General features: G+C 34.9%; 1 protein-coding gene across 1 annotated transcript in view; it reads left to right on the top strand.

Moving 5' to 3' along the window:
- Positions 1 to 13,443, top strand: part of CPS1 (carbamoyl-phosphate synthase 1) — a gene marked incomplete at its 5' end in the record, with an annotated part of 115,041 nt that overhangs the window by 35,547 nt on the left and 66,051 nt on the right. Inside the window, 6 exons of the mRNA XM_081260634.1 lie at positions 1,936 to 2,125; positions 3,089 to 3,246; positions 5,002 to 5,130; positions 8,121 to 8,265; positions 9,918 to 10,128; positions 11,566 to 11,764. Of these exons, the coding sequence (XP_081116760.1) occupies positions 1,936 to 2,125; positions 3,089 to 3,246; positions 5,002 to 5,130; positions 8,121 to 8,265; positions 9,918 to 10,128; positions 11,566 to 11,764 (1,032 nt within the window). The remainder of the gene's footprint in view (positions 1 to 1,935; positions 2,126 to 3,088; positions 3,247 to 5,001; positions 5,131 to 8,120; positions 8,266 to 9,917; positions 10,129 to 11,565; positions 11,765 to 13,443) is intronic.

The following is a 13,443-nucleotide window of genomic DNA, read 5'->3' on the forward strand; positions in this document are numbered from 1 at the left end:
ACATAGCCCCAAATACCTTATTCTTCTTCCCATTTGTTTTCATTTCTTTATACTCTTCTCCACGCATGCATGGATTTATATGCACAGGCACATATTTTTTTGTTCATATTTTTAAAAAGATGCCTTGCTTCATTGAATTATGATTTGATTTCTTATTAGATAGATAATCAGAGGATGTCCACTGGTTTAGATTGATTGTAATACAATCTGAGTGTGTTCAAGCTTTAGAAGACTTGTAAATGGTTTACAATTTTTATGCTATTTGGGAGTTTTATAAAAATTTAATAGGTTATAGTTTGGGTTTTTATGTATTTTATATCTATCTGTAGCTGAAGTATAGGAATTCTTAGTTGTCATGTTATGACCACTTAGGAGGCAATTAGAGATAAATTTATAAACTAAAAACATTAAGAACACTTATATGGTACATGTATTATAACCCAAATTAGAAAAATATTAGAAAAAGTGATATAAAATTAATAAAATATTTTTTAAATTATTTGTTTTGAAATGAATGAATACTTATGTATGCATGAGATTTTTTTTATAATTTTATGAAAATAATCATATTCATTATGTTAAGCACATTCAGAAAAATAATTAAATATACTTCGGTGTGTGGAACTTTTCTTTAGTAGAGAGACTTTTTGTAACTCCTGTTGATGATGTTTTCTCAGTTCAGATTCAATTATTTAAATTCCAACCCACATTCAAGACTTATTTGCTTATCTATATGTATCATGCTAACATTTTGTTACTAAAAATGCTCTCATTCTGAACAATTTCTTAAAATCCTAAAGGGTGACTCATATTGAGACAAGGCATAGGACTTGAGTCATAATATTGAATTAGAGTCCTAGTATTGCCACTTTCCAGCCATGACCTTTGGTGAGCCATTTAACCTCATTGAATCTTAATTTCTTCATCCAAAAAGCAGAAATATCTCCCATGGTCTTTGTATAAAAATCAAATAAATTAATCAAAAGTATATTACATGCATCAAGGGACTATTTGAATTTAAAGTTGCAGAAAATATACTTAATATTTATTCAGATCCTTCCCTTAATGTATGTAGGGCTTTCAAGGATGATTTCAATACTTCTGAATATTTTGTTAACGTTTTAGAGGAATCTAAAATTGACATGCTAACTCATGAAATAATAAGAACCATCTGGCCATATTTCATAATAATTTGCTAACTGTTGCCCTCATCCAGCTTTATAAACATATCATTCTTAGTAGCCTAAATGAAAACTTGTTTTGAAGGCCTCCATGTGTAAGAAATGGATAGGGCTATGGATACTTTCTTCATGCATACCATGAGGGTGTGCACACATATGCATTCATGAACATAAACATGGATTTTTGTTTTTATGTTTTTTGCCCTATAGTTATTTTCATTTTATATAATATGTATGAACAGCTGTATAGTGTGCTTTGTTAAAGTACTACAGCAGGCGAAAAAATCTAGAAAACAATGGGAACCAGCAAATGGCTCCTAGTGCTTCTAACAAGAGGAGAACACATTATCCTACATTTAAAAAGTATACTCAACATTATTTTCAGACAGATTATAGAAGGAGAAGCAGCTTCATTGTTGCCTCCAGTTCTATTTACTCATTTTAAAATTTTTGAACTATTTTATTCTTTTAAGGTCAGTTGAGCCATAAAGCTCAATAGTATTTGTAGACCTCTAACTTGTGGTAATCCTTGTGAAGAACTTTTTTTTTTTAATAGTTTTATTTGTTTTGAGGCAATTTCTCCGTTCCTTTGACCAAATGTTGTCATTCTTTGATTTGTATTCACTTGTACTGTTATTGATTGCCACAACAAGCCCACAAAATAACCCCAAATCTTCTTTCCCCCATAACCCTTCATTTGAGGGTAGCATTGTCTTTGGACCATATATTCAAATACTTGATGGTTTTGTTTTAGGAAGAAAATGTCAAAACTGTCCTGATGAACCCCAACATCGCATCGGTGCAGACCAATGAGGTGGGCTTGAAGCAAGCAGATACTGTCTACTTTCTCCCCATCACCCCTCAGTTCGTCACAGAGGTCATCAAGGCAGAACGTCCTGATGGGTTAATTCTAGGCATGGGTGGCCAGACGGCTCTGAACTGCGGTGAGTTCTTTTAAGTTCAGCTGCAGAGTTTTGACCCTGATACCTACTTGTGACATATTTTGTTTGAACTCATCTAACAATTGTGCTCTGTGTACTCTGAAAACCTTTCCTCTTAATGTGTGACAAAGCAGTTAGGAAACAGCCACCTGGAAATGTGATATGATGAGTACTATTCATTTGTTTCACAAAACAGCTGAGCAACACAGAAAACTTTAGCTTTCATAGGTTTCCTGGGTTTCTTCCCTCCATCTTAGGATGTGTTTTTTCTCTGTTATCATGAAGCTGTAAGAAGTATTATGAATGAACAATGAGTTTTAACATGGAATAAGTGCTCTTCTTCTCCTGGAACATCTGACTTTTACATATATGTTCACGGTGAGATAGATCAGCTCCTATCATTCTTCAGGCATCAGCTGAGTTTACTACTTAGTCTCTTTAGGGTGCTTCAAATCTTTGCAGCTAGATCATGAATGAAGATATCTAATGACGTTGGGGTGAACAATTGGGAATATATTTGTATGTCAAACATAAAAGACTTATCCAAAATTAGATGGCAAAGTAAAAGAAATAAAAACAGTTTTGATGATATTTTCAACCTAGATAGAAACCCATGTTTGTGAGATTATTTAAGTAACAGAATCTCATTATCTAAATATACCTTTGAAGGAATGGGACTATATTGAAGTCTTAAGGCTTAGTGTACTTCTATAATTTATGTTAATAAGGACACTAAAAGTAATATGAAGGTGGTAGTGGCATAAGCAATAGCAGCATCAGAAATTTTATTTCAAACTTTTTCTCTAAGTGCATTATATTGTGGACTGCAGTGACTGCTTGGGTTTAATTTTAAGATTTTGGAATTAATTTTAAGATTTCCTTTTAAGAATATTGTGTTCAGGTATCAGTTAAAGGAGACACAGAGTATGAGATTATAGAAACTAATAATAATTGGTTCTCCTGTAGGAGTGGAACTCTTCAAGAGAGGTGTGCTCAAGGAATATGGAGTGAAAGTCCTTGGAACTTCGGTTGAATCCATTATGGCCACAGAAGACAGACAGCTATTCTCAGATAAGCTAAATGAGATTAATGAGAAAATTGCTCCAAGTTTTGCAGTGGAATCAGTAAGGAATCTTTCTTTCTGGGGAAACAGGCATTATTTATTTTGGGTTGTAGGGAGAATGATTTGTCATGTGTAGTAATAACAGTTAAAATTCTTATACTTGCATGTATTTTCTTCCAGAAATGTATTAGTACCTCAGAGACATTGTATATTACTGGAAGTATTCAATATTGAAATATTAGGGATAAGTATAAATATTTTATTTTATATAAAGAGAAACACAAGGCCAGAGATGAAATGGTTTATCAGTGGTTGAGTGCCAAGGCATCTCAATCTCCTCAACTGAAACTAAGAACCATACAAACTGGCAATACCGAAGTGATTTTCCCTTCTTCCTGACATCAGTCATACATCATTTATTGCAAATGCCCTGAAAATGGGATTGGATTTAAAGTATTTTTTTTGAATGGAATAAAAGTTTTAGAATGAAATGCCTCTAGTCAGTAAGACTGATGACTGAGAAATCTGTATCTTAGATATTTAAAGAGGATGGTTTTGATTTTTCTATTATTCATTTTTTATTGTATGCTATGCCTATCAATAGGGATTTACCAGTTACCAGGAAATAATTAACTAGCTGTTCATCCGTTTTTGTCCTAAACTTTATTTTTGATTTTGGACACATGTTACATGAAGTGGAGGTGCTAGAGGAAGTTTTAAATGTAACTTTCCAATGTAGAAATAGGCAAATTCTAAGGGATAAGGCAGGCACAACTGGGAAAACTAAAGTTGGGTATGTGTATTTCAGAAAAGAATGCTACCAAGTACTGTCAATCAGGAATAATCCCAGGAAAGCTCTTCTGAACACTTTGGGAAGCTATTGCCATACATTTATTCTTCCATTGCCAGATATAATTATGTCCTTGCTTCCCCAGGATGAGAAACAGGCATATGGGAAAGGTGTAATTACATTCCCATTGGTAGTGTAATAATATTCCATGACAGAAAAATATAACCACCATATGTTGTATTCTGTAAGTTAAAAAAAATCCAAGCTTCTGGGACTACTCTCAGACTGAACTTGAAAAATGAAAAATCTCTTTCTATACAGTGTTTTTAATGGCTTGTTGTGGAGTAATACCAACTTAGCTTCAGCAGTAGAAAACCTTGTTTCATTTAAACTCAAAATTTAAGATTTCAATAATTCAATATGTCTTCCCAGTTTCAAATAAATGATGATTATTTGGCCATGGTTTTATTTTTAGAGAAAAAAATATGATTTATCAGAAAAAGTGAAGATTTTACATGTGTGTGTGTGTGTGTGTGTGTGTGTGTGTGTGTGTAAAGAGAAACACAAGGCCAGAGATGAAGTGGTTTATCACTGGTTGAGTGCCAAGGCATCTCAATCTCCTCAACTGAAACTAAGAACCATACAAACTGGCAATACTGAAGTGATTTTCCCTTCTTCCTGACATCAGTAATACATCATTTATGTGCAAATGCCCTTAAAATAGGATTGGATTTAAAATATTTTTTGAATGGAATAAACATTTTAGAATGGAATATGCGCTAGCACACACGCACACAAACACACACACACACATATGAAGTCTCCTGGAATTCTATAAATTCACTTAACATTTGCATTGCAACATATATTTTCAGAAGGAGATGAGGGAATAATAGAACCTTTCCATACTCATGCACACCAGATCAATTGATTCACCTAAATTGCCAGGCTCTTGATGTGTTTCTTCTTTTTTTTCATGAGAGTGTGGTATCTTTTCAAGTTTGGTGTTCTTTTTTTTGTTTATAGATTGAGGATGCCCTGAAGGCAGCAGACACCATTGGCTACCCCGTGATGATTCGTTCTGCTTATGCACTGGGTGGCTTAGGCTCAGGCATCTGTCCCAATAGGGAGACCTTACTGGACCTTAGCACAAAGGTAGGTATTTTCATAGATGGCATTCTTACTAACCAAAAGAAGAAAAAGAAAAAAAAAATCCAAACAAAACAAAACAAAACAAAAACAAAAAAATGAACTGGTTATTGATAGTCCCTTTCCACTGGAGAAAGTTATGCAGATGAGAAATGACCCTTTTTAAAAAATTTCTAAATCACTATCATATTCTCTGAAAGTGTGGTTGAAAAGACCACACTCTAAGAGGGAACAGAAGTGCATATATTTATGCCAGGACACATTGAGAGTCCCTAAGGCTCTAGGTAAACCAATGGTCACTCTGCCTGAAGATCTGTCTTTATTTTATTGTTTACAGTCTTCAGTGATTAGAAATTAATCCAACTATATCTTAATCCAACTCATTAGCATTTGTAATACTAAAATATTTTTAGTGGTTAAGAAAAAATCAAAATATAATGCTTCATTTTACCATGATTTTTTAAAATAATGTGACGTGAATTCACATATCCAGTAAGTGAAGCAAAGTACTTTGCACAGTTTATCTAAAATTCAGATGACTAAACTCTATATACTGAAAATCTCTCAATTTAATAAATGAGCAGATTTTGTCACTTACTATACACACATAAAGTCAAAATCGAGACTTAATCATTTATAATTTATTTTCTCTCAAAATCACTTCAATATACTGACAAATACTTTTTGAGTATTAAAGAAAATATCTTGAGAAACCTAAGATATGCTCAACAAACAAACCACAACAAAAGAAATCCAGAAATTAACACACAAAACATTGCTCCAGAATTCTGCCCGTATTCTATTTCCACAGGACAGTGTCTGGCAATTCTGGGAGCTCAACAATTACTTTGAATGAATGAACACATGGCAGCTGAGAAGCTTGTGTGACTTACATGACAGTGTGGAGGCAAGTCTGGCAGGATTATCTTGAGGACTATTTTAGGGAGTGCTTAGAGAATAGCTCTAGAACAATTTTTAGCTTAATCATTACTTACTTTTGGTATTAAAGCAAAATGAGACCCTTGAATTATTGATGGTATATGTTGAGTACAGATAAATAAAATTAAATATATTTAAATGACACTATGACAGGCTTATAAATCTGCAACTTGGATTTAGTTTTTATAATGTTACCAAAATTACCACCACCACAACAAAAAAGCTGGGTGTGGTGGTGCATACCTATAATCCTAGTGGCTCAGGAGGCTGAAACAGGAGGATGGAAAGTTTGAAATCTTTTCAAGGTTCTCAGCAACTGAGAAAGACTCTGTCTCGAAACAAAAGATAAAAAGGGCTGGGGATGTGGTAAGATGCCTGAGTTCAATCACTGATACAAAAAAAAAAAAAGAGGAAAACAATCATATAAATAGTTCTTGTTTGGAATCGTATATTTAAAGCAAAAACATTTATATGGATATACAAAAATTAATTTTCTATAGCCTATCAGATGTTCCAAATGTTCTTAATATTAGCAATCTCATCATTACTGTCAATAGTGGCAATACATACTTATTCTCTATCAAAATATATTTTTCTCTTATGAAAAACCATTCTAAGTTCAAAAAATTTTTATGCAGAAGATAAAACAATTTTGGAATGAGATAGTTTTCAATTATTTTCATTCTGCTAAAATAATCACTAGCTTGTTGAATGAGCTTCCTTGTTGAAAACCTGACTTTTCCCTTGAAATTAATTAATCATAGCTTTACATCCTAAGTCACCTCCTTATATTTTTGAGGCTATACTTAGTACAACTAGGATCTTCATTAACACATTTAGGTCCCTAAGTTAACATTTTGTATAAAATCTGAGACTTAAAGAAAACAAACAGAGAAAACAGGTGAAAATCATCTCAATTTTCTTTGTATCCAAATATCCATTCTACTTCATTAGAATGCAGAAAGATTTCCTAAATTCATACCCTTTGTTTTCTATACTTCTTCTTTTTAAAGGCAACCCAAATGGCAAATTAATCATTAATAATTGTTAACAATGGCTATAGAGTGGCCTGACCACTTTCAGAACCTCATCATGGGCAGCTTTGAGGACAAACCTCACATTTTCAGTAGCATGAGCTACATCCTGTAGCAATGACTGATGTTAAAAAAAAGAATAGGTTTGATATACACTATGGAAAATTTTAAACTGAGTTATTATGTTATTATACAACCTACTAATAATTTTGAAAAAAAATTCAAAGTACCTTCCCTTTCATGCCTTTCTAAATCATATATATTAGCAGAAAAAGGGACATTTCTCTCTTATATTATCAGTCACTATATGTCCTAAGGTCAGAGATTGCCTCTTTCATATTTTGGGTTCAGTATTCTACCAACTGTGGGTACTCAGTAAATATGAAGTGATAATTATACTAATTCATTTCTGTCTAATCAGGCATGCATGATATACGACTCCAAGTATTTAAGCACTTAAGCAGTGATTAGCCATAATAATAGCTGCATATGATTCTTCTAATTCCCAAGTTTCCTATGCCATCTTGCCTAACTGTCTACAACCATCATCATCTCCTTTCTCCCCCTCATCAACATCAACTAACTTTTATTGTGTGTGTCACTGTACAAAGCATCCTCAGCTATTTTAGAGAAAGCCAGAGTCTTTAGACTTATTTTTCCACATTTATTTGTACTTATCACATTTTCTGGTTTCACAGAAGCTTAGCTGCTGAAATAATTTCATTTCCCTCTGCCTGATTGCTCAATTATTTTCTCTTTTTCCTAAATTAGTTTGATTTAATGTCATATCAGCACTTTGAATGGCAAGCCTCAATAATGTAAATCAAGCACATTCACTGCAGGATGCTATTCCTGGTCTCACTGATTTTCTGACACACTATGCCGTCTGGAGTGTGGTGGAATATGGAGACTGTGTTTGAGACTTCAGGCCTGACCAGGATTTAGGTCAGAGCATTTTGCTAAAATTCCATGTTAAGCCGGTGCCTTTCCTTACTCTTTGGTACTTGTATCGCCAATTTCCAGGCATTTGCTATGACCAACCAGATTCTGGTGGAAAGGTCAGTGACGGGTTGGAAAGAAATAGAGTATGAAGTGGTCCGAGATGCTGATGACAATTGTGTTACTGTCTGTAACATGGAAAATGTTGATGCCATGGGCGTTCATACAGGTAGGCAGAGAATCTTCAAGAATTATAGTAATGCTTTTAGCTCCTGACTTTGATGGCCCTAGAAGTCTTCATGAAGTTCTTTTCTTTTCTTTAAATTACTATACCTAGCAGACAGACTAATGATGACATTTAACACATGTTCAATATCTTGTGGTATTGCAAATATTGTCACATTTAATTTGACCTTCATAAAATCCCTCTGAAGTAGGGCAGAAAATACTATCCTGACTTCATTTGTAAACAGAACCAAATATAAGCAACGAACTGAGGTAAAATCTATACAGTTTAGTGTTGACAGGTAAAGAGAGAGGTTGAGAAGGTTTAAACCAGATTGAGGTGTTAGTCACCAAGTGATTGAGAAAATAGACTCAAGTAACAAAAATAGCTTTCTTAGCAAGCTAAACTAGTTAGACAAGAGGGCAAAGATGATGACTTAGATTTTAGAAATGCTAAATTTGAGATGTGGGTGGAACTTTTGAGAGGGGAGTTGAGAATGTGAAATGGAACTCAAGAGCACAGAAAGAAAAAAGTTGGTATAAGGTCATTGGAAGTCATTTGGTACAAAGGAAGTAAGTTGGAGACACAGTATTCAAGGGCATAGTTACAGAAAGAGGAGAGATAGAGTCAACTTTGAATTGTGGGAAACACTTACATTTATAGGGAGGAGAAAAAGGATGAGTATTGAAAACAAAGGAGAGAAATGAAGAGTTAGGAAGAAATGAGGGTAGAATTTTATCTAATAAGCCAAGGTAAGTACTTAGTTTTATAAAAGAGCTTTGTTTTTTGGCACTGTCAAATGATGTACGAGGTCAATAATGAAGATTTAATTTGGGTTTTTAGATGTCCAAGAAGGCAATTTCAATGCAAAGTTAGTTTTGAGAGCCATATGGTAAGGGATTATATCATAATGAGGGATAAGGAGAATTGGCAAACTTTCAAGAAGTTTGGTCATATAAAGAATGAGACAAGTCTGTGTGTCTGGTTGATATTGGGAGATGGGCTTGCTGAAGCAGAGGACCTCTGAGCATATTTGTGGGCAGAAGGAATGGAGACCAAGGACCATGAGATGGAAGACACAAGGGCTATGATTGGAGAGCACTGAGAATGAAAAGGGATGACAAACAAAAGACAGATGGATGAGCCAGGCTGGAGAAAAGAGAGATAATATTCTATAGAAAGAAGAACTTGAGAGACAGTTTGAGATGAATGAAGAGAAGGTAAGTTGAAAAAGCTAACGTCAATCCAATAAGTATATGATTAAAGCTTTAACAGCTAGATGAGCTTGGGCAAGGTTAGTAGGGTCTCTATAAGTAATGTATCAGAGTGCTGGGGTTTAGCTCAGAGTATAGCACTTGCCTAACATGTGCAAGGCCCTGGGTTTGATCCCCAGTATCACAAGAAAAAAATAGAGGAATATGTCAGAATAATATGGACAAAACAAGAATCAGAAGGAATACCTCTCTCTCTCTAACACACACACACACACACACACGCACACACACACACACACACAAATACAAACACACGATAATTATTTTCCCAACATATCCCAGGGTTGTTCTGTGTCTTTCATCGTTTAAGTGGCTTGCTAAGTCTCTGAAGTTGGCTATTAAAATATAACACCAGATAATGTGTGCTGCTTGGGTTTACAGGTGATTCTGTTGTTGTGGCCCCTGCCCAGACACTCTCCAATGCAGAGTTTCAGATGCTGAGGCGTACTTCAATCAATGTTGTTCGCCACTTGGGCATTGTGGGAGAATGCAACATTCAGTTTGCCCTTCATCCTACCTCAATGGAATACTGCATCATCGAAGTGAATGCCAGACTGTCCCGGAGCTCTGCCCTGGCCTCAAAGGCCACTGGGTAAGATCAGAATGATTGACCATGCCTCTTGCAGATTCTTTGGAAATGGAAAAATGGACTCCTTAGTGGAAGATTGTGCTGCGTTTATAAATATCCCTCCTTTCTGTGTGCTAGCTCCAAGTCATTTATGGAACCCTAAAGACATGGTTATTAATGAGCTTGCTGCCAGATTGAAGCAAACGGTATTGCTAGCTGGCTTTGTTTGCTGGCTAATCATAAACTAATCAAATCTGGGTGGTCAAAACAGGCTGTGAAAAATCTGCTTCTTAATTGCACTTTGCAGATGTTGTTGCAAAGTGCACACTGATCCTTAATTTTAGCGTCCAACTGGATTCTTTAGGTATATAGCCCTATAGCAAGTATTAAAAAAATATAAAAATTATAGTTTGCTCAACTCAAGCCTTTGATACATATTGTTTTGATCTTAGCAATGTTGAACATGATAAAAGCATACAATGCTATCTATTATTTAATGATAAATGAATGAATTAAAAATAATCTTCTCGAGACTTGACAATGTAGGATTTTTCCACAGGTAAATGTTGCAACCAAAAAATAAATTTGCTTCTGTTTAACAACTGCTAACAAGCATAATTGGGAGGTGAAGCTAATTAAAACCTTTTGTTTCTATTAATATCTTTAGCATCTGGCATTTTAATTATATAGAACTTAAATGAACAAAAATATTTACTTCTATAAATTTTTATGTAGCTACACAGTGCTACATGGTGTGATACAAGCCAAGTATACAAGCCAAGGAGTCACAAGACCTGTGTTCCCATTGGGTCCTTCCATTGACTATTTGACTTTGGGCACAATACTTGTCTCATCTGTTAGATGGGTTGTTCGTAATAAAGAACTCATATTAAATTCTATAGTTCATGAATTATATTCTCAAATAAAAATAACCAAAAACTGACATTACAGATGAAGATAGTTGAGTTCCCAGAGGCAGAGCTAGGATCCAAACTTGCAATTCCTCCATTTTCCTTACCATTAGAGTTCTTATTAGTACCAGCTAACTATACTGTCTTCCTACCTACAGATAAGTATGATACTGTTTTCAAAATAACATTTGCAGATTCTCATCTGAGTGGAGGTTAAACACAAGTGGAAGTCAAACCTTATTTATCAAGGAAGCTATTGATTTAGGGTTGAAGAGGTGAAGGCTGGGAGCTGTAGAAGTGCCTGCAAGGCATAGAAAGCGGATTCCGCAGCGCCTCTGTACTTTATCATGACTTACATTATTTTAAATAATGGTTATTAAATATTTATGCAGAGCACAGTATCAGGAAAGCCTTATGCACTAAAGTGGAATAATACCAGAATTTTAAAGAAAGATCAATTAATATTTTGGGCTGTTTTCAATACTTATGGCTCAAAAGAAAAAGAAAAGAAAAGAAAAAAACCTCAAAGAATTTCTGTCTCTCTTTTTAGCTATCCATTGGCATTCATTGCAGCAAAGATTGCCCTAGGAATCCCACTTCCAGAAATCAAGAATGTCGTATCAGGGAAGACTTCAGCCTGCTTTGAACCCAGTCTGGATTACATGGTTACCAAGATTCCTCGCTGGGATCTTGACCGTTTCCATGGAACATCTAGCCGAATTGGTAGCTCTATGAAAAGTGTAGGAGAGGTGAGTTCTTGGTGTTCTTCTCTATTTTGTATTTGTTCTCAGTGATTTTGTTAAATCCTTAACACCATTGAAAGTCCTAAGGTTGTCTGGAGATTGGGTTTTTGATTGGAGAACACACAGTAATTTTGTTCTGTCTTTAGTGTTGAGCATCTCTCTCTTTGATCTTAGTATGAAACATTTGTTACATGGTCATTTTGCTGGATTAAGGGGAAAGCCATGCCTTTGGGTATATAATACATACACATGCATGTTCATATAAATAAAACAGAGTTACAATATGTTTTATAACCAAATCAAGAAAGTTAAATGACATATAAGACAACAAAGAGCACTGATAAGATCTCTGAGCTAAGGTTAAGAATTTGACTTTAGTCCAGTCTTATGAATTGGTATTTTTATCTCCTTGGACCTCAACTTTACACATCTATAAAGCAGAGGGTTGGACCAAATGATGTCTCAAGGACCTTCCAGATCAAACATTCTAAATGGAGAGGAGCATAGTGAAATATTAAGGTTCCTTTCATTACATGGAAAAGTTCTAACCTTTTAGTATCTTTAGAAAAATTTTCGTAATGTTCTGTGTTAGACTACTAGAAATTGAAGTTAGTGCTTGATTATTCTGTCATCAAAGATGCAGTGCTCTTCTGTGTGAAAGGAAGGAAAGGAATTCAGATGCTTGCTTCTGAGATTTACTCCTTTGCCTCCCCCAACTAAGGCCTTCTGTCTTTTGCATGGAGGAGGTTTGGCATAGTGGATAAAGCAGGAACCTTAAAACCAAATCTACTGGGTGGAGCTCTTGAAGCTGTCACTTAGTAGCTAGAGACTCTCAGGCTCAGGATCATATCCATGAAATGGAGATGACAATACCTAAGGTATAGGGTTCTTTTAAGGTTTGGGATTAGTATGTGTAAAGTATTTAGCGATGTCTTTTAAGGTAGAGTTACAGTAAAGCCCCCAAATGTAATCCATCCTTAATATCATCATTAAATTATATTTATAAATGTTATATAGGACGAGAGTTTTTGAATAACCATATGCTTAAATTTTTATCTTTCTGTCTGTCTTACTTTATGTCTATCTCATCTGTTGTGCAATGTGGAAATACAATCTATGTCTAGGTATCTAAGCTGGTTTGAGTGTGAAACAATGATTATTTATGATATATACTTCCATATAGGAATTCATTGTTACATAACACAAAGTGTAGCCTCAACTCAGAAAAGCCATTCAGAAATACATGCCACTAATCACAAGAAATAAAGTTTACATCTATCACCAATTTAGGGAAAGGGGAAAAAAAAGGCGTTTTATGGGTCTATGATATTCATATATAAAAACAGAATTATTACTCCATTGTGTATAGATGCCACATTTTTTTATCCATTCATCTATTGAAGGGCATCTAGGTTGGTTCCACAGTCTAGCTATTGTGAATTGTGCCGCTATAATCATTGATGTGGCCGTATCCCTATAGTGCGCTCTTTTAAGGTCCTCAGGGAATAGTCCGAGAAGGGCGCTTTCCCAGGAATCTCCATACTGCTTTCCAAATTGGCCTCACCATTTTGCAGTCCCACCAGCAGTGTACAAGTGTACCCTTTTCCCCACATCCCCACCAACACTTATTGTTGTTTGACTTCATAATGGCTGCCAATCTTACTGGAGTGAGATGGTATCTTAGG

The sequence above is a fragment of the Spermophilus citellus genome (assembly GCF_964194105.1).
Source record: "Spermophilus citellus genome assembly, chromosome: 11".
Taxonomy (NCBI): domain Eukaryota; kingdom Metazoa; phylum Chordata; class Mammalia; order Rodentia; family Sciuridae; genus Spermophilus; species Spermophilus citellus.